Raw genomic sequence first — 27,681 nt, forward strand, 5'->3', positions numbered from 1 at the left:
GGCCCCGACAGTCGTTACGACTGTCTCATGACAAGCCAAGACTGCTGATGACAGCCGTCACGACTGCCCCAGACCTCAACCGGAAGTGACGGTTGGTCCAGACTCTTGCCGACTCTTGTGAAAGTTTAGCATGGAATACTTTTTTGCGCTACCCCTCACGACTCCAGACTCCCGTCACGACGTTGGCGCAGCAATCTCAAGACCTCTTTCAAGACATGCCCGACCCTTTCACATCAACACCCAAGACCTCGTGTACCCTAGAGTCGTGGGTTGTCTTGGCCCAGAGTTGGCACAGTGTGAACGGTAGGGGTGGGCAAGAATCGCTTTTTTGAGAATCGCCGATTCCGATTCCAGAGGCTGTTGGAATCGCTGGTATCGATTCCGGAATCGCTTCCATCGTTCTGCCTCCCGCGCGGCCGGGAGTTGCCAAACGATTCTGGTATCGTCTCCTTGCGCCATCGATTCCGGTATCGCTTCACGTCCTTGACGAATCTCGTATCGCCTCCTTGCGCCATCGATTCTGGAATCACTCCATGCGTTTCACGATTATGGTATCGACTCATTGCAATCACGATTCCCCATGATATTGTGGCAGTGTGTGAAGCGATTCCATATTATTTTTTACACACACACACACACACACACACACACACACACACCACTCCGTGGTGTAAGTGGTTAGGGCGCCGCATTGCAAGGCTTCACGGCCAAGCAGGCGGCGGTTCGAGTCCTGCTCAGGCCGAATTCTTTCCGCTTACTAGGAGTGGTTACTGTCCCCCCTTAAGCAAGGGGGATGGGGTGTGTGGTGTGTGAGGGCTTGGCAGTGCCCATAGATCGACAATAATGAGCATTGCTCGTGGCGAGAGGGTACCTGCTGGCGAGAGCGAGACGACTCGTGATCGGGCCTAGGTGAATTACACACACACACACACACACTCTCTCTCTCTCTCTCTCTCTCATATATATATATATATATATATATATATAATATGTAAAACCACTGATCTTATTTAAGGAGGAGGAACAAAAACAAATGAGTGAGGTATTCGATATTCATTAAGATGGGAATGCATATGCAAGATTGCAATAAATTACAATATTACAAAAATAGTTCAGTGTATAATCACAGCCAATATCTAATCCCAGTTCCGTATCACAGAATAAAAGGAGATTCCTTTTAAAGAAACCAATATATATATATATATATATATATATATATATATATATATATATATATATATATATATATATATATATATATATATATATATAACAAAGGAATGGTAAAAAAATATTTCATCCCTAAAGTATGACTGTTGCTACATTCATAAATAAATATTCCTTTACTTCATTTTATCCTGTCGAAGAAAATACATATACAAATATATGTAATATACATATAATAGACTTCTGTATTAAAGATACATATAATATATTTCCTTAAAGTATGACTATGTTTGTTGCTACATTTGTAAATAAATATTCCTTTATTTTACATTATCCTCTCGAAGAAAAATACATATACTTATACAAGTACATATAATCTACATATAATATGTTTATACACTAAAAATACATATAATATATTTCCTTAATGAAATGAGAATTTAAGTTCTCTCCTTATACAGGAGTAGCAGTCCCCTCCTTATCCAGGAGTAGCAGTCCTCTCCTTATTCAGGAGTAGCAGTCCTCTCCTTATTCAGGAGTAGCAGTCCTCTCCTTATTCAGGAGTAGCAGTCCTCTCCTTATTCAGGAGTAGCAGTCCTCCTTATTCAGGAGTAGCAGTCCTCTCCTTATTCAGGAGTAGCAGTCCTCTCCTTATTCAGGAGTAGCAGTCCTCTCCTTATTCAGGAGTAGCATTTTTTTATTGATTTATTTCAAGTTCTTGTTAAGAAATAGAATCATGTTGACATTTTTTTCTTTTAGAGTGCTTCGCCTTTGAGATATTAATTCTCCTGCTTTGGAGAAAAGCCTCTCAGATGGGACTGATGTTGCTGGTACACATAAGATTCCCTTTGCTATTTTAGAAAGGTTTGGAAATAAGGGTGCTTTTTTCTTCCACCATGAGAGAGGATCTTCACTTCTCATGACTCTTGGCTCCTCAAAATATCGCCTCAACTCCATTATTGCCTCAGCAGATGGATTTGAGACTATTTGTGAGGTCTTTTCTGCTTTAGCATCAAAGCTATTCCACAGAGACTTTTTCCCTGACTTTATTGTTGATTCAGGGCCAGGGAGGCTCGGCACAGAAGGCGCAGTTGAACTTTCTGAAGCATAATTTGTATACTTAGAGCGTAGTATGTTTTTTAAACGCTCTTCGATGGCCTTGATGTTGGAAGCATCTGCGAAGGGTAGCTTCTTAAATCTGGGGTCTAGAATGGTTGCTGCCCCAACAAGGAAAATCCCTTCCACTGTAGCAAATCTCCGACTCATCTGCTTTTTGAGTTCTTCAGATAATGGAATATTTCTTAATGTCAGTCCATCCATGTCATCATCAATCATTTGCAGGGAATCTTGCAGACCTCTTACAATTGGAATAACTTTAGAGAGTGAAGTAAATTTTTCTGCTGATAATTCTTTGGTTGCTTCATCAAAGTATTCCAGTAGAGGTATGACCTTTTTTATGAGGCTAAGCTCATCATTACTAATGCACAAATGATTTTTTCCGAGCAAGCAAAGCGTAGTGGTGACAAGATTACTTTGCTGCACGAAGCGTTCCAGCATATGATAGGTAGAGTTCCACCTTGTCTCTACATCTTGAATAAGCTTCTTAACTGGAACATTGTGTTGTACTTGAAGCTGGCTAAGTTTATCAGTTGCTTTGACACTATGGTGGAAAAAGGTCACAATTTGCTTTACTTTATCTTTTACTATTTGTAAATCTTTTGTATTCTTCAGTGAATCTTGTACTACTAAATTGAGTGTGTGCGCAAAGCATGGAATATTGCGCAATTTCATATGTGATTTTATTGCTGAGGTCATATTAGCAGCATTATCAGTAATCACACAGCATATTTTACTTAGAATGTTCCATTTATTGCATATACTTGTAAGGTCTTCTGCAATATTCTCTGCTGTATGATTTTTTGTCATCCTTGCAGTCTCTAAAACAGCTGATTTGATATTATAGTCTGAAGAAATGAAGTGTGCCGTGACTGTGATAAATCCTTGTGTTTGTCTGGAAGTCCAGATGTCAGTTGTTAATGCAATGTCCTCAACATTTTCAAGTTCCTTGCTGATTCTTGCTACTTCTTGTTCATACATATTAGGTAAAAGAGTTCTCGTCAATTCACGGCGACTAGGTAGCTTATAGCGAGGATTCAGGCCCTGAACGAAGTCCTTAAATCCTTTATCTTCAGTGATGGACAATGGCTGAAGATCTTTAGCTACCATTTTTACCAAAAGAAGATCTAGTTGATTCTTTTTGATAGAGTCATTTCTGTAAGACTGAGTCCTGTCTATTGTTTGCATCAAAGTTGGTTGCAATGTTGCAGTTGATGTGCCGGGCAATCTCTCACTTTCAGGATCAGACATGTGTGAGGCAGCGACAGGGGTCGTGTCCTCCTGCATTTGCGCAAATTCAATCGGATGTCTGGTACGTATATGTTTAGTCATGTTTGAAGTATTTCCACAATATTTCAAGGAATCCTTACAAATAAGGCACACAGTGATGTCAGGCCCTGTTTTCTCCATGTATGTCCATACTGGAGCTTTTCTAGATCGCTTTGAAGTAGAGGCCATGACTAATGATGTTGACAGTGACGTGTTTGTTCCTCTCCCGTGAACACGAGTATATGAGTTCTGTTGAATGAATTATATTTTTCGAGAGAGGAAAGGCTACACTACAGCAAGGAATTGTTAAATAGTAATAAAAAAAAAAAAAATAATTTTGTTCATATGGATGGTGAAGCGCGGCTGGACTGCCGTGGGTCGCTCCTCCACCCTTATTTATGTACTGGGCCTGACGGAGGCACGCGCATCTGGCAACACTTGCCTGACGTCACAGACACAGAGTATCGACCAATCAAATGCCGTTTTTCCCTCCACGATGCCATTGTCTGCCAGATTGCCAGGAGAAATTAAGCTAGTGGAATCGTCAAGCCAAGGTATCGATACCAGTCATACCACTCGATACCTGGAAGCTTGAAGCGGAATCGCTGGAATCGATTCCGGAATCGTATCGTGCCCAGCCCTAGTGAACGGGGCTTTAGATATAGTTTGATTCACTGTCTGATAGTTCAGAAGTAAAGATACTGCTTCGGTTTGCCATGTTAGGCAGTCAGGTTAGGTTACTTCTGTAGCCTGGAAAAATGCAGCATATTTCTGAATAAAAAAACTTGTAATGATGCATGTCAGTCCCACACCCCAGTCTGATGCATATTTGCCACAGGTGGGTAAGAGGGGGCTTTAGATGGCAATATCTAATTGGAACATAAAATGTAATAATAATGATAACAGTTTAGGGTAAATCAAGGGGTAGGTCTAAATGTGTACTATACAAACAGTAGAAGTATTAGGAATAAGATAGATTTATTGCGGGGAAAGGCGTGCGTAGAGAAATTTGATATGATAGCGATCACAGAGTCATGGATTAATACTGCAGACAGACACTTTCTTCCAGAATTAGAGATTGAAGGATATTGGTTATTCCACCAAGATCGAAAAGGCAGGAAGGGGGGTGGGGTCGCACTCTTCGTCAGGGACAATCTTAAGTGTGTCCTTAACAACTCAATCAAGGTAGATAGCATTACAGAATCCCTCTGGGTAGAAACAATAGGTAGGAAGGAGAGTCTTGTCATGGGAGTACTTTATAGACCGCCCAACCTTAACAGGGATAGTAGCCAACCCTATTTTCAGGAAATTAGTTGCAGGGGTGTGGAGTTGGAGTTAAAATTCTCCGACTCCGGGAAATTTTAAAGTTGCGACTCCGACTCCGGCCCCCATGCCCCTCCCCCTCTATTGCATTTTTTTTTTTTTTTACTTATTTATTTTTTAGATGCTGCCTGTAGTGCCGGTAGACTCTCTTGAGGTAATTTTTCTTTACATCCAAATTACGTGTAGCTACTCTATATAGACAACATCTAGATAATGTAAAAGAAAAAACTCCACAACTACATTACACGAGAAAGGATTACGTTAAGGAGTCGGAGTCGGGGGTATTTTTACAGACTCCGACTCCGACTCCGGCTAAAAGTACCCGACTCCACCGACTCCGACTCCACACCCCTGATTAGTATTTCAAGATATAGGAATGTGTGTGTAATTGGAGATTATAATTATAGGAACATAGAGTGGGATACTTTATCAGGAGACCAGGAGGCGCAGGATTTGTTAAATGTGATACAGGATAGTTTCCTTAAGCAGTTAATTAGAACACCAATGAGGGAAGAAAATATCTTGGATCTGTTGTTATAGAGGACATAATAAGCAACATAGAGGTTGGGGATTCATTAGGTAACAGTGTTCATAAGGATATTAGATTTAATATTAAATGGGAGGACAGAGTCAGCATTATACGTAATAATAGGATATAAACGTTCACATGATGACGTCGTCGACTGCGGGCTTTGACGGCGCGGCCATGGATCACAGAGGTATTCTATTAAAGCCCTTATGTCTGTAGGCACTGCAGTTGAGCTGACACGTCAGTGGCTGTGGAAACGTATAATTTTTAATACCTAAAAAAATAGGAGAGAGAGAGAGAGAGAGAGAGAGAGAGAGAGAGAGAGAGAGAGAGGCTGGGTGGGGACGGGAGACATGTCCATCACACAGAGTTATAGACCGAGAGCGCGCGCTCCCGTGTTGTGGGGTTGGCGGCGGTTGAGGCAAGCTACCCTGGCGCGGCAGCCAGCTTGGGGAGCCCACTTTCTCTCACTGTGGTGGTGGTTGCTCTAGGTATATAACTCTGTGGTCCATCAGCGACAAAGGGGTCAGCTAGTCAGCGACGCGCCGCGCTCAACACACACACACACACACACACACACACACACACACACGTATTTATACTTAGATATTACGTAATCTTCACGGAGAAATGAATTTAGATTTTTAATGATCTGAATTGTCTTGGAGGCTTTATAGTGACGGGAATTAAGGCTGCGAGTTAACAGACCCTCAAGCCTATTTGCTGTTTGATGGTAAGGAGCATTAGTCACTATCTGCCTCTGTGAAGGACAGCATTGCACATGGTATTTTCAAAGTTTAATAAGAAAAAGTGTTTCAGACTGTTCGTGATGTTTTACCTCGTCATCATCATCATGTAGAAGACATTCATTATCGCATTTCTAAATTGAATTCATGTAATCTGGTATATTTCTAACTACATTATAATATGATATAACATTATACAATATTATAACTTCACGGTCACACACACACGGTACACACTGAAACGCGTCACTGACATCGCCAGTAAATGCGTCACCGTGGGATAGTTGCCAGATACCGCCACCAGGCTAAACATTCTGAAAACCGTGACACTACTCTATCGTCGACTGTACCTCCCATATCAAGATAGGCTGAAACATCTCAACTTACATGCACTAGAAAGACGAAGAGTGCTAGGAGATCCGATAGAATTATTCAAATGGGTCAAGGGTTATATACAACAAAGGTGATATAAGTTAAGTACAGTCAAACCTCGGTTTTCGTATGCCCTAGTTTTCGTACGACTCGATTTTCGACTACTTTTTTCGTCGAAATTTTGTCCCAGTTTTCGTACATCCGCTCGGATTTCGTACAGTTGAAAATGGTCCGTACCAAGCTCGCCCGCCTGCTCGCGTGACTCGGCCACTCAATTCCCGGAATCCAGCGCCCACACAAAGCATCCCATGCGTTCGTGACCTACAGCCCTATGCTCGTCTCCCATTGGAGTAAATTCCGTGAATTTCAGTTTGTTTATTTATAAGTGGAAGTAGAAGAACGGCGAAATATACAATTACTCAATCTATAGGCATTTTACATCGAGGAAGCGGCAACACCGTGTTCTAACAATGTCGTCAGCTGAACCGTGGACTCGACTGTTTTCTCATTCATATTTCATCCATGAGGTAAGTACTACATCGATAATCATCTTCTATGCTGGGCAGGAAGGTTTATATAGGGTAGTTACTCAGATTTCTTGCGTACAGATGACAGAATGCTTACATGTCCATGGGCGAGCTTTAAGCTGCCAACCCACTGTAGTATATTTCGCATGCTTTTGGCCTATATCAAAAATTTTATTTTAAAACGCTTACATACAGGGTGCAAAAAGCTATTCTTGGGCGGCTATTGTTCTTGTTATTGCGTAAGAGAGGAGGACCATGTGACTAAAGACAAGCATTGAAATCAACAAATGTGACCTTATGTAGCCCAGTTATTTTAAAGATTATGGAATGATCAGGCTGCTTTGCTGAAAATAACACAGTCTGACGAAAATACGTGGCTTGTACTTAATAACGTTGACCGAAAGCTCTAGATCGCAGTGTTACCATAAAGGAGTGTTTCAAGGTTCAGCGGCGGCCGTCAATCTGCCTTTGTTTCTCGTTGAGTGAGTGTCATTCATTGCGTTTTGTGCTTGTTTATTGAGTCTGACTGCTAAATAAGCAACCATGGGGCTAAGGAAAGTTCCGAGTGCCAGCCCTTTGATAAAAAAAAGGGAGAAACACCATAGAATTCAAGAAAGAACTCGTAGCAAAGTACGAAAATGGCGTACACGTGGCCGATCTCCCCTTTCAAACGATAGTCTCCTCCTCCCTCTCCCCTCATCGCCGTCTTCCATACGCCAAGAGTCTTAAATAAAGGTAAAAGTGATATTAAATGTTCATTTATCCATTTCATTAGTCTTTATATTTTTTTTTCTCTCGTTTTCTGTATGTAAAACTAGTTATTTTCTATAAAATGTATTTTTTGTTATTTTTTTTGGTTGTCTGGAACGGATTAATTGGATTTACATTATTTCTTATGGGAAATATTGGTTCGGTTTTCGTCAGACTTTTTTCGAAGGGATTAATCACGAAAACCGAGGTTCCACTGTACTGAGAATTAGCCAGCAGGATAGAACACACAGTAATTGATTTAGATTAGAAAAGTATAGATTTAGGAGGGAAATAGGCAGACATTGGTTTAGTAATAGGGTGGTGCGGAAATGGAATAGACTTAGCAATCACATAGTGAGTGCAGGGACAATAGCTTGTTTTAAGTGTAGACTTGATAGCTACATGGATGAGGATGATAGGTGGTAGTGGGGGGTGAATCTGGAGCTGCCCGGTGTTGACCATTCGGCCTCTTGCAGTCTCCCTATGTTTTTATGTTCTTTTTCAATCGCCTCAATGCCTGGATTACCCTCCACTCCAGAGATTATCACTTACCTGTTACTTACCTGCTAACAACAAGTCTGTGGGAACAAGGTTGCAGTTGTGTTCCAAGCTCTCCTTTACCAAGAGATGTCAGTTGTTACTAACCCTTCTTCTACCTCTTAATTTCCGCGGCCATGTTGCCTCTCTATCTTCTATCGATATGTTCACTCTGACTGCTCTTCTTGTAATGCCCCGAGAACTCACGGGGATTATATAGATTTACTTTTTAATGTATTTGAACAAATATTTATTTAATTTAATGAATATCGACAAAATTATACTGGATAACTACTTCCGCGTAACTGAGTGCAACGATGAAGGTAGGCTGCCACCACCCCACGATGAGGGTCGAATGTTCAATGGGGAGAAAATAAGACTGAAAAGTGAAAATGACAAACTTGACTGATGATTACACTCAATCACGCCGGGCGAGACGAAAAAAAAAAAAAAAATTGAGGTAGCGTGAAACTTGATGGAGGACGTGAGGCACTTTTTCCCGTGTGCAATTTCCGGCCAACCCACCGTAACCTTAAAGATTAGATGAAAGGGACAATGATAAAAATAAGAAAAATAATGTAGTTACAATGGGAATTTACTTTGATATTACATTTTGCTACAATGATAAGGAATAGTATAATAGTTGTACCCTAGGCTAGCCTAGTGAAACTTACACCATGAAAAACAAGGACTTCTGGTAACCTTACACCCAAACAACTTGCCCCTGCCGGTCCTATGAACGCTCACAAAGGTAACAAGAACGCGACTACATATTTAAATACAAATTGGGGTAAGAGGACATTTGTGTGTGTGTGTGTGTGTGTGTGTGTGTGGACAGACACGTGGTCGACTGGTTACAAAACAGGGCCTGGAGTTGGAGAGAGGAGCAGAATGAGGGGCGTGTGAGGGGCATATTTCACTAAGATAGTAAGCAGTATAATAGCAGGGGGAGAATAATGCACTGTGGAGATAGGGGGTTGGATTCACTGGGGGGTGGGGAGGGCGTTATTCAATGCACAGCGTTGCGCTTATCTGAAGTTGAAGAGGGGGGTAGAATGAGGGGCATGTGAAGGGGGGGAAGATTGCTCCCTCTTACACGAGGGAGCACGGGCCTTTGCCACAGGCGGCCCGTAGCAGGGAGCAGACAGACCAGCTCTATTGGCGATAGAAATCTAGCCGACCAAGTCGGCCTGTCGACGAGGACTGGCGTGTCTCCGGGGCATGTGATGATGTGAAGGGCTGCAGGCTCTTTTATACGGGCCCGGGAGAGGGCAGAGACGGGAGGGAGATTGCCGGAAAGGCTTACATTTCTTAAATTAATAATAGGGGAGGAAATTAACAACGTCCACTGATGTGTTACAAAGAAATTCAGATGGTATGGTTTTCAAGGTTATTCGTGGCAAAAATCTATTTTGGGTTCAATACTTACGGGGAAGGTAAATTTATAAGGGACTTTATGGCATCTCAGCACCGGGCGCGGGCACAAGGGGCGGCGCAAAGAAGCTTCTAGAAACAGCGTGGAGTGGACTACGTGACTGGAGGATGAGGTGGCGGACGCCAAGCCAAGAATTTGGGCGGGCAGCGGGCGTGTCTGGTCGTGCGGCGGGTCATGGAGTGTGTCTGGCGGAGAGTAAGGGTAACGCCGGGGAGGGGGGAGGGGCCTCTGGCGTGAGAAAATTAACGGCCACTGCGGGCCTCACTTAACACTATAAAAATCTGGCACTACATTCTGAACTTGCTATAGTCGCTCCAGGAGAATCTGGCGGGGGTGGGGGGGTGGGGGGGGGAGCTGTGGGGTCAGCTAAGCCCCGCATCTGCCACGCACTTTCAATACTCCTCGCTTCCTCTCATCTGTCAGTTATTTACTACCTTTAAATGAATTTAATTAAATAACTGGATAATCCAATAAGGTCATATAGTGTTAAGATTGTTTCGTTTTTAGGATAATAACAAATATTTTGTGTAAATACCAGGACACTTGACAACGTTGTATTCCAACGTTGTCAAGTGTCCTGGTATTTACACAAAATATTTGTTATTATCCTAAAAACGAAACAATCTGAATACTATATGACCTTATTCGATTATTCAATTATTTAATTAAATTCATTTAAAGGTAGTAAATATCTGACATATGAGAGGAAGAGGGAGGTGTTGAGAGTGTGTGGCAAGGCACGGGGAGGTGCTGACCTTGGCTGACCCCCCAGCCGCCACCTCCCTCCCGCCATGCAGATTCTCGTGGAAATACTATAACTGCATGGCTACCCCCTCCCGCGGCCCCGCTGCACGCGACTTTCTACTCATGCTCATCCTTATACTATCCAAATCCCTCACGCACGAGTTAACCAGCATCTTCACCCTTTCATCCCTCACGCTGGTAAACTCTGGAACAATCTTCCTTCATCTGTATTTCCTCCTGACTACGACTTGAACTCTTTCAAGAGGAGGGTATCAGGACACCTCTCCTCCCGAAATTGACCTCTCTTACAGCCACCTCTTTTGATTCTTTTTAGGAGCAGCGAGTAGCGGACTTTTTTTTATTATTGTTTCCTTTTTTGTGTGCCCTTGAGCTGTCTCCTTTGTTGTAAAAAAAAAGGCAGTTTCTAAACTTTTTTGCCTTCTTTGAGTTCCACATTACCTCATTTCCACTTGATGTTTTCTTGGCATGTTTATACTATCCCATTACTAATAGAAAATTGCTATGTAGGGTGTAACCATTAACTCCTTAACACTACAAGCACCAAGGGTGGCCAGAAGTGGCCACCCCTCAAGCACTTCTATCAAAACGATATTTTTTTTATTGTCAAGTGTAAAAAAAAAATAGCCCTACAGAAAAAAACGCAGAAAATACCCTAGATTAATATGTGATATCAGTATGAAGCATATGAATCTTCGTTATTTTGCTACACACGAATATTTCGAGAAACCGACGCCAATCATTATGGAACGCGTGGAAACGGCTGCCGACTGCCAGATGTACAATAACCTATACGATACCACGATACTATTACTGTTGCAAGTATATATACCTGTCTTGTATACTGCATGTTTTGCATTTATTGTTTATAAAGCTTTAGCTGATACACTAAACTGACCAACAAACAAACTAGCTGTGGTAACTATAATGAAGGGAACCTATAGGCTATATCCGCCGTTGGTAGCGCGCACTCTAGGTGCGTTCTAGCAAGGCCCTCTCTAGAGGCATTAGCACTAGCGTGTGAGTTGTTTACGCGGGGCGGGAGGCGCGGCCGGTGATACAAGCTTGTGATTGATGATTAATTGATCGTTTATTGTTGCAAATAAACAACAAAGGAGAAGGGAGGAACATTACATCCCAACCCCCAGGCAATACATAGTGTGATCATTCGCGAGCAAGAGAGATGTCGCACCTCTCAAAATATTTCGTCCACTGGCCTCTATATATTTTGATGCCCTATCCTTATCCCGAGGTGACGCCGCCGAAGCTGCCGCGCCGCCATATTGAATCTCACAACTCGCTCCACAAACCTCTTGCCCTGAATCACAAAGAGTTGCGTTACGCTACAACACCCCCACCACCACCACCACCACCACCGACAACAATCAATAGATTTCTTTTCACTGTATTTTCTTCCATTGACTTGAACCCTTTTGAGACACCTATCAAAGCTGACCTTGCTTATTGACTTATTCCTATCTCCTTTTGTGGGTATCCGTGTTGCACGCTTTTTGGGGGTTTTGCCCTTGTTTTGCCTCCTTCTGATTAAAGAAAAAGCATGTTTGGATGAGGCACAAAAGAAAAAGAATGGGATAAGCCAGATTTGCTGTCTTGGCAGCTTCTCAAAGTGAAGGCAACAGTTTGTGGACAGACAATAGAGAGGCTGATTTGTGTGTCAAAGCATCAAATACAGTATATACCTACTAGCCCTCACTCCTGGCCTGGGACATGCTTCAGAAAAGTCAGTTTAAAGTGATCTTGACGCGATCAAAGGTGTGAGAAGTATAGAAAGGAAATGTGTGTGATAGAACATAGAAGACCTGACAAAATGGGAAGAGAAAGAATGTCTTAGTAGTGGTGCATGATGCTGAACGGATGATGACAGGAGTGAAGCACACACACACACACAAAAAAAAAAAAAAAAAGACCACGCAAATACCCAGGGAACTACAGGTCAGTTGCTCTGACAAGTGTTGTAGCGAGGACCTGTGAAAAGCTGATCACAGATAAATGGATGAACTGCTTGGACAGACAGAGCAGATTGACGGACAAACAGTATGGCTTTCGAGGAATAAGATCTTGTACAATGAATTTGATGTGCTTTTACCCATGAGTGATTGACATATTACAGGAAAGGGAAGGTTGAGCTGATGATATTTATTTAGACCTACAGAAAGCATTCGATAAGTAAGGTGCCACCTTAGAGACTGCTCTGGAAGATAGAGTTCATTGGAGGACTGGAGGGAGGACTTCTTAGATGGCTGAAGGACGCTTGGAAAGTCCTTATTAATATCGAATCCCGGTGCATAGCTCACCCAACTGTTCATACTCCCTTTCTTGCTGGTCGATACATGGATAATTGGGTCCTTCACTGAACTGACATGCCATCTGGTGGCCCTGCTGGAGCCTCTGCCAGAGCCAAGCGCTGCGGCGTTCTGGGCTCTAGCGAGGCTTAAACGACAATTTTTTGTACCAAAGTAGCAAAATATCAGTTGTAATGGTCACTATCATTTTTACATAAAAAATCTGAGTGCTATACATTATTCATGTCGTTATAATGATTATTGTTAGCAAAATGAGAGCATTCATCGAGATATCCTCCAAAACCCAATCCCGTGGTTAATAGGAATGCCTCTTGGCAGGTATTTCCTTCATGCAATAAAGCAGAAGTCAAACAAGTCCGGCATGGTGTCATGGTCTCAAAATCATATGGTGGTGGTGGAAGGTAATGTTGATAATTTTGCCACTCAACATTCCTCCGGCTGGCACGCCGCTGCCTCACACACGATGCATCCTCTGTCCCTCCAATCAGAGCGGTTGTTGTTGTTGTTTATATTGCTGCGAAACATATCATACGCTGCCGGCAGCAAGTAATATACTTTTTCTAATTTTTCTAATTTAAATCATAATACATATATCTTTAGAATCTTATAATATTACATTCACTATATGGAACTTTAAAGGATGTGACGATTGTTTATGTGGGAAAAATATATTTAAATTTCCTATTGCTTGCATTTCACTGTTTCATTAATACCACTAGTAGGTCAAGTGTCTCTATACCTTAGCTATGAGAAAAATGTGATTTCTAAATAATAGCAAAAAACTAGAAAGAAAAATTATTTGAACGTACGCCGCATGCATATTTATTTTTTATAGTTCCACCAGGGCCACCAGATGGCAGGTGTGTTCAATGAAAGATCCAATAGGCGCACCTAACAATACCACAGAGTTATATACCTATCCAGCCATCAGCTAATTTTGGGAGCCCAGTCAAAGTGGAGGTAAGTGGTAGGTGGTGGTGGTGGTGGTGGTGGTGGTAGAGGGTGCTGGTGGTGGTGGTGGTGGGGGTGGTGGGTGGAGGTGGGTGGTGGTGTGAAAGTGTGGGTGTGATGGTGATGGTGGTGTGGGTGTGAGAGAGAGAGAGAGAGAGAGAGAGATAGAGAGAGAGAGAGAGAGAGAGAGAGACACGGACTGACGTGACACTGCTGAACCTCTCTCTCTCTCTCTCTATCACGCATCACCATCACCACCACCACAACCATCACCACCACCACCACTATCACGTATCACCATCACCACCACTATCACGTACCACCACCACCACCACCATCACGTACCACCACCACCACCACCACCACTATCACGTACCACCATCACCACCACCACTATCACGTACCACCACCACCACCACCATCACCACCACCACCACCATCACCACCACCACCATCACCACCACCATCACCACCACCACCACCACCACCACCACCACCACCACCACCACCACCACCACCACCACCACCACCACCACCACCACCACCATCATCATCATCATCATCATCATCACCACCATCATCATCATCACCATCATCATCATCATCATCATCATCATCATCATCATCATCACCACCATCACCACCATCATCACCACCACCACCACCACCACCACCAATAACACCACCACCATCATCACCACCACCACCACCACCATCATCAACACCACCACCATCACCACTACCACCATCACCACTACCATCATCACCACCACCATCACTATCACCACCACCACCATTACCACCACCATCACCACCATCATCACCACCAACAACACCACCACCACCATTATCACCACCACCACCACCATCATCACCACCACCATCACCACCACCACCACCACCACCATCACCACCACCACCACCACCACCACCACCATCACCACCACCATCATCACCACCACCATCACCACCACCACCATCAAAACCACTACCACAGAGTGAGGGAAAGTGGGCTCCCCAAGATGGCTGCCGCGCCAGGGTAGCTTGCCTCACCCGCCGCCAACCCCACAACACGGGAGCGCGCGCTCTAGGTATATAACTCTGTGAACAATACCATAGCCGATCCAGGATTCAGGACGTTTCCTAAGTTAAAGAAGGTAATGTTATACTTGTATTTCGTAAAGAATCCTTATAACCAAAAACTAGCAAAAATTATTAGTATTCTTTTTTTAACACATCATTCAATAAACAACTGAACAATAATATGAAAATACGTATAGCTACCGTTGCCAGATTGTCGTACACAGCATAGTATTTAACGGTGTTTGACGCCTAACTATTGCCAAGAAACATCAGAATCTTGATCTTTTAACGATAACCATAAATTAGTTTCGTTTTTGGAGCAGGAAGTCGGGAAATATAATCGGCTGAGTATGACAATCTGGCAATAATCTGTGGCCGAGGCAGCAGCAGCCTGCTATATTGCGGGTGTCAGATTCCTAAAATAGCATACTTTTACTGCGTAAAGCAGGTGATGTCTCTTATTGTGACTTCGTGAGCTTTCATATTTATCTATTTGTGTATATTTCATGGTGGCAAAACTTAAATTACTAGTTTCATTTTTACTAGTGACACGAATTTGTGACTTTATCACAGTAGAATTTCACTCTAGTAAGTGAATCAGACTCCACATAAATATTACCAGTGTGTGTATGAATGAATACAAAGATAAGCACATACTTCGATTTACCTCTAGGATGTCACGTGGATCATTAATAAATAAAAACAAAATATCCAGCTAAGCTACTCTTTAGCTTTACCTTTAATGGCGCCCAAAAAACAGTCCCTCCGCCAAGCTTGTACCCTACATTTGGTAATGTCAGGTGCGCCTATTGGGGAAACTTGGCGAAGGTAAACTGTTGTAACCCGGATGTCACGCTGGCCCTGTGTCCCGGGGTGATGGATTCATCCCACCACAGAAGCCACGCGCAGTTAGTTATACCGTATGCCCCCAACTTTACCTTACCCCCCCCCCCCTCTCTCTCTCTCTCTCTCTCTCTCTCTCTCTCCCCCCTTCCTGTCACGTAGCGGCCGTCCCTCCCACCCCCACACACACTCCCCTTGCCAGCTGGGTTCCGAAAGTCTCGTCTTTGTGCACCAAATTAGACTGGAAAAAGCTCACATGTATTACTCCATATTTTTATTCATTAACATAAATGTCTCTTTCCGTTACTTGCCAAATAGTGTTTTAAAGCTCCTCACATTATTACCAACGCTAGGTACTTCTTCTACTACTACTACTACTACTACTACTACTACTACTACTTAACCCTACTTCCTTATCTTACGGTCAGTTTAGATCAGTTCTTGATATTCTCAAACATTTCGGAACTGACACACACACACACACACACACACACACACACACACACACACACACACACACTTTAATGAGGCTTTCATAGATGATGTGGGTATTTTCATGGGTAGTTTTATGAATACAGTGATAATGTGACAAGATCTCTGCACCATTAATGCAAAAATCACTTAATCTCCTTTGTGGCCTTTGGAAATATTTACAGTGAGAGCCAAAAGTGTCTGAAAAAACGGGCCCATACATTGATGCTTGCTGGTGTTGGCTTTTGAATCGGCTGCTCCTGAAGGGAAAACAAATCAAAACATAGCGACATACCAACATACAAGGCTACTGTCTACATCCCAACATACAAAGTTACTATCTACATCTCGTTCAGCACCTTTTGGGCCATATTCATAAACATTTCGGCGTCCAGCCTCATATTTGACAAGTCTTTCGTTGGAGTTTGGGGCATTTCCTGGGGTAGGGTATGACCCTGGTGGTAGTTTGACCCTTCTGTACCATGAACGTGAAAAAAAAACATTCATTAGAACTCGGTTAATCTTCTTTTCGGCCTTTGAAAATAGTTGGCGTTAGGGGCGGAAGCGTCTGAGAATACCGACCACAGTTCTAACCAAAACTTTGCCGTATCAGTCCCCCACCCCCTCGTCTCTTCCGTATGTCCCTGCAGCAGCACCAGACATTCTCCTCATGCTACTTTCGCCTGCAGCCCACCTCTCCACTTAACCAAGATCTTGTACTTAACACCCCCCTTTCCCACACGTTGTACTGATTCACTTTCCACGCCTGCTGTCGTTTCCTCTCGTTTCTACCTCTTAGCCCGCTCCTCCTTTCTCAATAGGCGCACCTGACATTACCGAATGTGGGGTACAAACTTGGCGGAGGGACTGTTTTTTGGGCGCCATTAAAGGTAATGGCTAAAGAGTAGCTTAGCCGGATATTTTGTTTTTATTTATTAATGATCCACGAGACATCCTAGAGGTAAAGCAAAGTATGTGCTTATCTTTGTATTCATTCATACACACACTGGTAATATTTCTGTGGAGTCTGATTCACTTATTAGAGTGAAATTCTATTGTGATAAACAGTCACAAATTCGTGTCACCAGTAAAAATGAAACTAGTAATTTAAGTTTTGCCACCATGAAATATACACAAACAGATAAATATAAAAGCTCACGAAGTCACAATAAGTGACATCACCTGCTTTGCGCAGTAAAAGTATGCTATTTGTAGTATCTGATACCCTCAATATGGCGTATAGGCTGGCTCGGGCCTGCGGGCTACAGCCTCAAGGTTGCCAGATTGTCGTACTCAGCCGATTATATTTCCCGACTTCCTACCCCAAAACTGTCTTCTGGGCTCCAATAACGAAACTAATTTATAGTTATCGTTAAAAGAGTTAGATCCTGATGTTTCTTGGCAATAGTTAGGCGTCAGAAACCGGTAAATACTGTGCTCTGAGTACGATGACCTGGCAACGGTGGCTATACGTATTTTCATATTATTGTTCTCTTGTTTATTCAATGTTCTGTTCAAGAAAAAGAATACCCATAATTTTAGTTAGTTTTTGGTTATAAGGATACTTTACGAAACACAATTATAACACTACCTTCTACTAGTTAGGAAACATACTGAATCCTGGATCGGCTACGGAATGTCAGGTGCGCCTAGCTCGCCGCCAAGTGTTTCATTTATTATTCATCTCGCCACGTAACCAAACCACTGCATCGATAGACTCTAAGAGCGACATTCATAAAGATTTCGGAGCACACGCACACACGTTTGACAAGGTTCTCGTACAAATTGTGGGCGTTTCCATGGGTAGTGGTTTGACCCCTCTTCTGTATCACGGACGTGGAAAAACACTCATGTGAACCCGATTGATCTCCGTTTTGGCCTTTAGAAATTGAAGTGAGAGGCGGAAGCGTCTCATAATTAACCTATGGAACACAAGGCAATCAGGAAGGTAGTGTGGCGCCGTGATTCGTATCTGCGTGCTTGGCCCATGCTGACCCCCGGTGTGATCCTCTTGAGGAAGTCGCTAAGTCAAGCCGGGCTGAGTGATGGGCTGCACATGGGTCACCTTCACTGTCCAATATCAGGTCTTCTGGCAGCAAGGAAGGTGTTTGACGTGGACTTAATGACCCTTATGTGTGGAGTGACTGACTGACACACACACACACACACACACACACACCAGGAAAGACTAAAGGAAATGGACTTACCAACACTAGAACAAAGAAGAGAAAGGGGAGACCTAATACAAATCTATAAATTATTAAGCAAAATGGAAGAAGTAGATAACGAGGAGTTGCTATTTAAAGAAGAAATTACCACCAGAAACACAAGAGGACATGGTAAAAAATTGAGGAAGGGGAGATACCTGTGCAAAGCTTTAAGGAAAAGTTGGACAAATATAGATACGGGACCACACGAGCGTAAGCCCAGGCCCTGTAAAACTACGACTAGATAAATACACACACACACACACACACACACACACACACACACACACACACATACGTTTATTATTACTGTTGTTAGCCTCATACTGAAAAAAAAAATACTGAACTATTATTCTAGAGACGGAGGTGAGCGCTGAGGGCCATATGTTTTTTTTTTTAACTTTTCGTCGCCCAAGCTCACATATTTAACAAGGCTTTCATAAGAGTCGTGGGCATTTCGAAGGGTAGCTTTATGAGCCTGGTGGTAGTCTGACCCTTCTTCTGTACCATGAACGTAAAAATAACACATGAGAACCCGATTCATCTCTTTTTTGGCCTTTGGAAATAGTGTATGTGAGAGTCAGAAGCGTCTGACAATACCTGAGGCGCCTCACCTACATATGAGCACCACTAACTCGACCCTCTCTTTTCCTCTCTGCAGGGTGCGGAGAAGCCCTTCAAGAATGTAACTAAGGCGAACATCGGGGACGCGCATGCCATGGGACAAAAGCCCATCACCTTCCTCAGACAGGTATGTGTGTGTGTGTGTGTGTGTGTGTGTGTGTGTGTGTGTAAGGGAGCACACATCATTATTTTTCTTCTTCCTATTGCTAATACGGTATATATTATTTTTTTGTATCGATTTGTTGTCAGTTACCTACGACCTAAGCCTAGACTCTAGCAGCTGTTTTCCTCTCTCTCTCTCTCTCTCTCTCTCTCTCTCTCTCTCGTAGTAGTAGTAGTAGTAGTAGTGTAGTACAGAATGAGTGCCTTAATCATGAGAATACTGCAGTGTGTGTAGGTGGAGACAGTCGTGCCAACGCTCCAGTGTAATCGGTTAGACACTTGAGCTGAATCAGATGTGCTGTACTTAAACCATTTTAGTCTGTCTCCCCTTCATTTTTGTTGCTCCTCCTCCTCCTCTTCCTCCTCCTCGATTTAATGTATTGGACTCCGTTAAAACTCTGTCCTGATACTCTCTCTCTCTCTCTCTCTCTCTCTCTCTCTCTCTCTCTCTCTCGATTTTCTGTGTGTGTGTGTGTGTGTGTGTGTGTGTGTGTGTGTGTGAAAGAGAATTTGTGGACATGGCTGCTTTTAAGCCAACTAAGAGAGAGAGAGAGAGAGAGAGAGAGAGGATGCAGTGTATGTAACGAGCAATAACCTCATCCCCCCTCTCTCTCTCTCTCTCTCTCTCTCTCTCTCTCTCTCTCTCTCTCTGCGTCACGGTATTTCTTAAAACCAATAATTTGGGTTACACGTGACATTTCCAGGACCACCAGCAAAATATCTTTCTACCCCTCCCCCTCTCCCCTTCCCCTCCTCCTCCTCCTCCGGCACTGCACCATGACCACCACAATCAATGAAAACATTCCAATCATCACCAATATATCCACCGAGGAATTTCAACCACTACCACTACCACTACTACTATTACTACTACTACTAGCAGTGCTACTGCTGCTGCTACTATTATTACTATTTCTTCTACTACTACTACTACTACTACTACTACTACTACTACTACCATTACTACTATTATTAATACCAGTGGTGGGCACGGTTCCGCTAACCGCCAATTAGCGAAGCTAACATTTTCGGTAGATGATTAGCGCTTTCGCTAACTTTGAAAGAATTAGCGTACTAATATTAGCTGCTAAATGTAGTTCCTCTCCGCTTACTTTAAGTCCACTAAAAAATCACACTGGTTTGTCTGCTACATGGCGCAATAATTCCAGGGCTTCCACTTTTGGGTAAATTATGCCGTAAAGTAGGGTAATCGAACAATAGGAAACTTTTTAGGTATTTTAGGGTAATGCATGTTCCATTTCCAACTCTTTGAACTCGGGATTTAATAACAGGAATTCGATATTTGTGTACATCTTTATCATCATCTGATTTTAGCATACTATACCTTTCTGGAATGCTCTATGTCTAACTTACAACATATTGAAATTTCATGTCTCTAGGTCTGTTTTTAAGGGTTTTAGAGCCAAAATGCTAAACCGAAGCTAAAAAAAGTCCATATATTAGATAGTTAGCGTTTAGCTTCCACTAATTTTTTTTTTATCAAATTAGCGGTTTAGCGTAAGCGAAGCTACCTTTTTTAGTTAGTGGATTACCAGTTAGCGAAGCTAACTTTTCGGTTAGCTGTGCCCACCACTGACTATTACTACTACTACCACTTCTGCTGCTACTGCAGTTACTGCTTGTATTACTATTTCTTTTGCTACCACCATTATAACAACGTAAGCAATAGAAGCGCTGAATTCATTTACAAGCTTTACTTAACACTAGTTAGACTTCATCTTGATTATGCGGTTCAGTTTTGTTCACCTTATTCTAGAAGGGATATCAGAATGTTTGAATCTTTACAGAGGAGGATTACAAAAATGATTAAAAGGGTAAGAAACTTGCCATAAGAGGATAGACCAGCATTGCAATCTGCATTTTTTAGAAAGGCGAAGGTTATAGGGCCGTAATTTCTGGGGGACTAGTAAGGCTATAGCACCCCCAATGATTTTTATATCCGTCAAAATGCCCCTAAAAGTACTTATTTTTCAAAGAAATTCCTCCACCTGCGCATGCTCGCTTCGCTCGCCCCATACCCCCTCCCCCCCGAAACTCATGAACTTTTGATGCCCCCTAAAAAAATCTGCCAAAATTACCGGCCTGGGTTACGAGGAAATTTGATTGAAGTTTATAAGTGGATGAAGGGCTTTAATAAAGGGGATGTAATAGGATTTTTATTGTAAAAAAGCCGGGTAGGACCCGTAGCAATGGGTTTATATAATTCAGATTCAACAAAAGCATAACCAAGGATTGGTTTACCATCCGGGTCGTGGGTAAGTGGAACAGGCTTGGCAGTCTTGTTGTGAGCGCCAATACCGTAGATACATTCAAGAAGAGGTTGGGCAATTTCATGGATAGCGAGATAAGGTGGGCTTAGGCTTACACTAGCTGCCTTGTATGGGCCAACCGTCCTCTTGTAGACTCCTTATGTTCTTATGTTCAGATATACTACTACTACTACGCCATATCTATGCTAATCTATTTTCATAGCTGAGAGAGAGAGAGAGAGAGAGAGAGAGAGAGAGAGAGAGAGAGAGAGAAATTTGCATGACTGCAGTCTTTTTAGATGTGTAACAAAATAGATATTGCATTCTCTCTCTCTCTCTCTCTCTCTCTCTCTCTCTCTCTCTCTCTCTCTCTCTCATGTGACCCGTGTGCTCGAGCCAAAACCGTAAGCTGCTGAAATAACAAATTCTCTCTCTCTCTCTCTCTCTCTCTCTCTCTCTCTCTCTCTCTCTCTCTCTCTCTCTCTCTCTCTCTCTCTCCTTTTTGGTATTTCGTTGGGGAGGGAGGAAGGCGGTGCATAGTGCATACCTCTCTCTCTTACTCTCCCTGTCAACTCCTTCGTCTCTTATAAAACTACCTGCATAAAGAGATAGATAGATAGAGAGAGAGGTATTGACACCGGTATTCAGTATTATGACATATTCCCAGGAGTACACACATCCTGCATCGACTCATTTTAACCGGAATAATCAAGATTCTCTCTCTCTCTCTCTCTCTCTCTCTCTCTCATCCTCTAGTTTCATCGTTGTACACGGTTGTCTGTCTGCCTTGAGTTTTACATATTTTTGGGTTGCCAGTACCACTCGGCTGCCCAAATCTTTTTCTTGGTCTTAAAAAGGGTTGCCACCCGTTGTAGGGTGAAATGTTGCATTCCGTTTTGAACAAATACGAACGCCATTTCTTCTGTATTTGGCTGTCGGAATGGTCAAGCAGATAATATTCAGTAATTTAATTAAATGTATAGTGAGCACATTTTTCGGTGAATCACAAAACCAGTCCGTATATCTATGTGTTAAGTACGGTACGTATCGTCCCTCCCCCTTCCTCCTACTAGCAGTCAGCAGAGGGCAGCGGCTGTCAGGCATGGCAAGCTAGAGAAATCTTTCAGGGTTGTCACTTGTCCCTTGAAATATGGATTCGTTCCGTTTTGAAGAATGAGATGTTGCGTTCCTTATTATCTTAGCCTTCCATACAGTGTATTCAACCTTTTTCCGTAATACCTGATGCTCGGTTCCTATCTCCATGTCATTCATAGAACTTTTATTTCCTCCTCTTCGTGCGCTTCTTTTTTTTTTCGAGATATTTTCAGAGGCGCCAAATATCTGATCATACAAGTGCTCGCGGGATGTACTGATTTCAGGCCCATAATTTTGGCAAAGTTTTTTTGTGGAGCTAGAGGGCATCATAGTTTCATGAGTTAGGAGGGGGGAGCGTAGCGAGCATGCGCAGGTTTGGGATTTTTTTTTTTAAATATGCACTTTGAGGCCACTATAGAAAGCATTGGGGGGGGACCATAGCCCCCTTTGCTCCCCCAGAAATTACGGCCCTGGATTTTACAGAGGTGTATTCAGGGAGAGAGGCAGGCTGTCATAAATAATATTGCTATGTATCAGCAACACTGGGCGCCGTATTAATTTGTGTCCTGATTTATATTCAGGTTGTTGGGTCTATATTAATTGTTCTTCCTCAAGATGTGTTTTTCTTCTCTCAGTGTTTCATTCCCGATCATCATCTGTTGTCCTGCCCGCTGATTAACAAACAATACCTTTGTATTTTTCAGTCTCATACCAAGACCATATTTCACTCGCCCTGTTGAGTTCTTCCATATATTTTTTGTGTGTGTGTGTAAATGGTGAAGGTAAAGCTTGGAGCATTCGCCATAGCTGCGCGCGGCGGCGGTGCTCATCTCCGTTCCGTTGGCAATTGAGCCTTTGGTGGACCTTGGGAGAGCTCAGACTCAGAGAACCCATCACCCCGCCACTGGGCCGGTGTGACATCCGGGTTCCCGTAGTTTACCTTCTCCAGGTTTCCTATAATTATTGACCAGCCCGAAAGGAAAGATGAACAACCAAGTGGGCTGCACGCCGGGCCCACATATTCCTAGTTAGGGACGCTAACCACCCCATCTCAGAGGCGCTGTGTGTGTGTGTGTGTGTGTGTGTGTGTGTGTAATGATGATGATAATGATAATTATAATAGCAATTGTAATGGTAATAGAAAGAATAACGTTACGTTTTCTTGCCGCTTGTCCGATGATGATGATAATAGTATATAATAGTTATACTATGAAAGTAATAATAATAATAATAATAATAATAATAATAATAATAATAATAATAGCAATTGTAATGGTAACAGTAAGAATTACGCTGTTTTTTTTTTGCCGCTTGTCTTTCCTTTGTTCTTGAGCTGCTTCTATTACTGTAAAAAAAAATATAGTAAGTCCCTCAAAATTCGCTTAGTCCTTAATCTTCCTCCAGCCATACCCTCTCCCACCCTCTCCCCCGATCAATGAGAGACAGGGATGGAGTGAATCGGTGAACCCTACACTATGGACCGGAAACTTGCCCCAGCCCTGTCAATAAGCCGCGTATTTTGGAAAATCAACCGCTTTGGTGCGAATCGCAATATATCCCTTATTTCTGGGGCTACAAAAATATTTTTGGTATCAATCGACGGCAAAATGAAAGGGCTAAACTTTTAATAAGCGACCGGGCTCAAAAACCGCCTCGAAAGGGTAAATAATCGAATAAATTCGCAAAAAACGACTGAAAAAAAAACTATTTTTGAGTTCCCAACCTTGAAACCCACTCATTTTTTTTTTAGGACTTAAAAAAAAACTTATTTAACAAATAATTTAGCCCTACCAATGTGCTTTCCAATATGATGCATAACATTTCCCTACTCCCAGTAGTTTCGTCGCTAGAGCTCGAAACGTAAACCCTTTTGAGAGCGATTTTGACGAACTCCAGGCACTTTGCCGTTTTTGTCTAGTGTGGCATCGCTATTCCCTCTAGAAGGCTGTAATTTGGCATGTAGTTTGACCAGCTTGAAGGATTTATTGACAGCTCGATTCCAAGTTTGTCGTCGAGCCGTCACAAAATAGTCTGTTTTTCGGCCCTTTTGCCGCGATTTGGACACGTCCTAGTTTTTTGCTTATAACTTTTTTATTTATTTAGTGCTTTCCAATTTTTTTTTCTGATTATTAATCTGTATTAATAGAGCTTTCATTTGCCACCAAGCACGCCTTCCTAGCTTCAGTAATTTCTGTAGCCCCAAAAATAAGGGAGTTATGGCGATTCGCACCAAAGCGGTTGATTTTCCAAAATTCGCGGCTTGATGACAAGGGCGCCGCAAAATCAAGAGTCCGCCGTCCATTACTTGAGATGTCACTGAGTGAATACTAGAGTTGTGTAATCGAATACGAATACAAGTAATTCAAATTCCAACGAATACGAATACACTGAAATCAAATGATTTTAATTCGAATACAAATACGAATACTTCTGGAAAGTATACATGGATACATTCATGAATACTTTTCATTGAAAATTACCTTCGTGACGTAACCGGGTATAGCAGTGTTTTAAAGTTATGCAACAGTAACAGGAGCTCCTGCTCATACACAGCTATTACACGTCCGCCCAGGAGGCTGGAGTTGTAAGGAACAACGGCTGCTATTCATGATTATAAATTTTGAAGTATTTGTCAGATTATTTGCAAATACAATATTTAATACTTTTCCGTTGTATTCGAATACGAATGAGAATACTTTGATTTCTATCAATAATTATTCCAATATGAATACACCCAAATACGGTATTCCAGTGTATTTGAATACGAATACCGAATACGCATAATCCATGCCTGGTAAGAGAGGACCCCCCCCAGCCCCTCAGCCCCCTCCCGTACAAGGCCTCAATGAATGACAGTTGTAAACGCGCAGTTCTTTGAGATTCCTGCCTGGCCAGCCCCCGGGACCTCGGCTTTAGGGTGACGTCACGGCTGTTATGGCGACGCCCTCCTGGACACACACACACACACACACACACACACACACCTTTAATTTCCCTAAATACATCAGCGTCGTAAATGCTCCACAGTCATCTTGAGGTTCCTTAATTTGACACTCAACCACCTGCGACAGTTTGCATGCGGCAGTGTAGCCTCTGTGAGTCTGTGAGCCTCGCACAACTAGTCGTCGGTCATCACGAATGAAGTGCAGGAACAGGATTGATAGGTATAAATCAGTCCTGCGATAAGTCTACTTTAAAACTACCCTATAAGCAGGATGGAGTACACTATTTATAGCATCACACGAAGAGAGCAGAACGTTGGGAAGTGCCTTTGTTCCATACCTGACTATAATGATGGCTGAAAATAATGATAACTATGATTCACAATACCTCCAAAGTACGATTACTGATCATGTTGACAAGGTTGATTAAGGTGTTAAATATTAGTGTATGTGTACCATTAAAAAGGTGAAAAACCGGCGATTTGAATATGATGCGTGAGATGATACGGTTTGTTGCTGATGTGTCGCCTCAATCATTCACAAGATGCCGCGGTGTGATTGGCCGCCGCGGGGGATCGGCAGCGTGCCACTGGCCGCTCGCCCAACCCTTGTGTAAGGGCAGGAAGGCTGGAGGCAACAAAGTGGCCAAGTTATTAAAGCCGCCCTGCTGCTCTATATCTGCTGCTCCCGCCCACGTCAGCACACACACACACACACACTCTCTCTCTCTCTCTCTCTCTCTCTCTCTCTCTCTCTCTCTCTCTCTCTCTCATATATGGGACTATAGTTGTAGTCACGAACGGGTAAGTGTTATTTCCTATTTTATTATTATTATTATTATTATTATTATTATGATTATTATTATCATTATTATTAGTAGTAGTAGTAGTAGTATTAGTATTTTTATGATAGTTATATGTAATTATTATTATTTTTATCAATACTATCATCATTATTAGTAAGGTAAAGGTAAAGTTTGGAGCATAGCTGCGCGTGGCGGCGGTGCTCATCTCTGTTCCGTTGGCCCTTGAGCCTTTGGTGGGAGAGAACCCAATCACCCCGGGGCACAGGGCCATTGTGACATCCGGGATACCACAGTTTGCCTTCCCCAGGTAGATTACTCATTTATCGACCAGCCCGAAAGGAGGGTTGAGCATCTGGGTGGGTTGCACGCCGACTGCCCAGGCCGGGATTCGAACCCGGACACGCGGATTCGTAACTAGGCTCGCTAACCACTGCTCCACGGAGGAACGTTATTATTAGTTATCATTATTATCATTAGTGGTAGTAGTAGTACTCTGATTGTGAATTTCAAGAATCTTTATATATTCTTAAAAGCTTACATTTCAGAAGCTAAGAAAACTAATTCCCGCAAATGTACCGCCTGGCGACAGAGGAAGCCAATGAGAGTACTAGTTAACTTGTAGAGGTGTCTTGTCTACGTGCTTACTCGAGGCGCTCCTCCGTCTCCCTCACGGCCAAGTGGTGTGTGTGTGTGTATTTCACGGCCTGATCATGAATTGGACCCGCAGTCGCCAGCAAGTACCCTCGCGACAAGAGCAAGGCTCATTAGTCAGTCTCTTGGTACTGCCGGGATCTTCACACACACACACACACACACACACACCACACCTCATCCCCCTTGCATAATTAAGGGGGACAGTAACCGCTCCTTGTCAGCGGAAAAATCCCGGGGCTCGAACCTACGCCTGCCAGGCCGTGATGGCTGGCAGCTCAAAGCTTTAACCACTGAGCTATCAGAGCGGTGTGTATTTACCTAGTTTTGATATACGGAAAGCGAACTATAATTATACGCTCGTGTGGTCCCGTCTCTGACGCCCGTTTTCTTAAACACTGTAAACTCAGGATACCATATTGTTAGCTAGACACCCACAAAAGGATTTCATAAACGCATCTGACTCCGTTCCGTGTATGGCTAGGCTCCCACATTATTGGAACATTCGTGTGTTGACCTACCACACAACATGGGGCGACCATACCATGGACCATACCCACCCGAAAGAGAAACGAAATGTAAGAAATTATTCATTATATTAAAAAAAACTTATGAATAATCAATAAATATGCTATTACTCTACTTCTGTTATTATTTCACTTCTCTTTTTCAATCAGCAACTATAATCACAACAAGTACAAGATTTTAAAACAACATGCG

At 42.8% G+C, this 27,681-nt stretch overlaps 1 protein-coding gene across 2 annotated transcripts in view; it reads left to right on the forward strand.

Moving 5' to 3' along the window:
• The window catches only part of LOC126983865 (alanine aminotransferase 1-like), a 179,667-nt gene that overhangs the window by 21,127 nt on the left and 130,859 nt on the right, over positions 1-27,681 (forward strand). For both annotated transcript variants that reach the window (XR_007736273.1, XM_050836999.1), the window contains exon 2: positions 19,074-19,163. Coding sequence is in view for 1 of the 2 variants with exons in the window: in XM_050836999.1 (XP_050692956.1) it covers positions 19,074-19,163 (90 nt within the window). In the remaining variant the exon portion in view is untranslated. The remainder of the gene's footprint in view (positions 1-19,073; positions 19,164-27,681) is intronic.

This window comes from Eriocheir sinensis, chromosome 5, assembly GCF_024679095.1.
Source record: "Eriocheir sinensis breed Jianghai 21 chromosome 5, ASM2467909v1, whole genome shotgun sequence".
NCBI lineage: Eukaryota > Metazoa > Arthropoda > Malacostraca > Decapoda > Varunidae > Eriocheir > Eriocheir sinensis.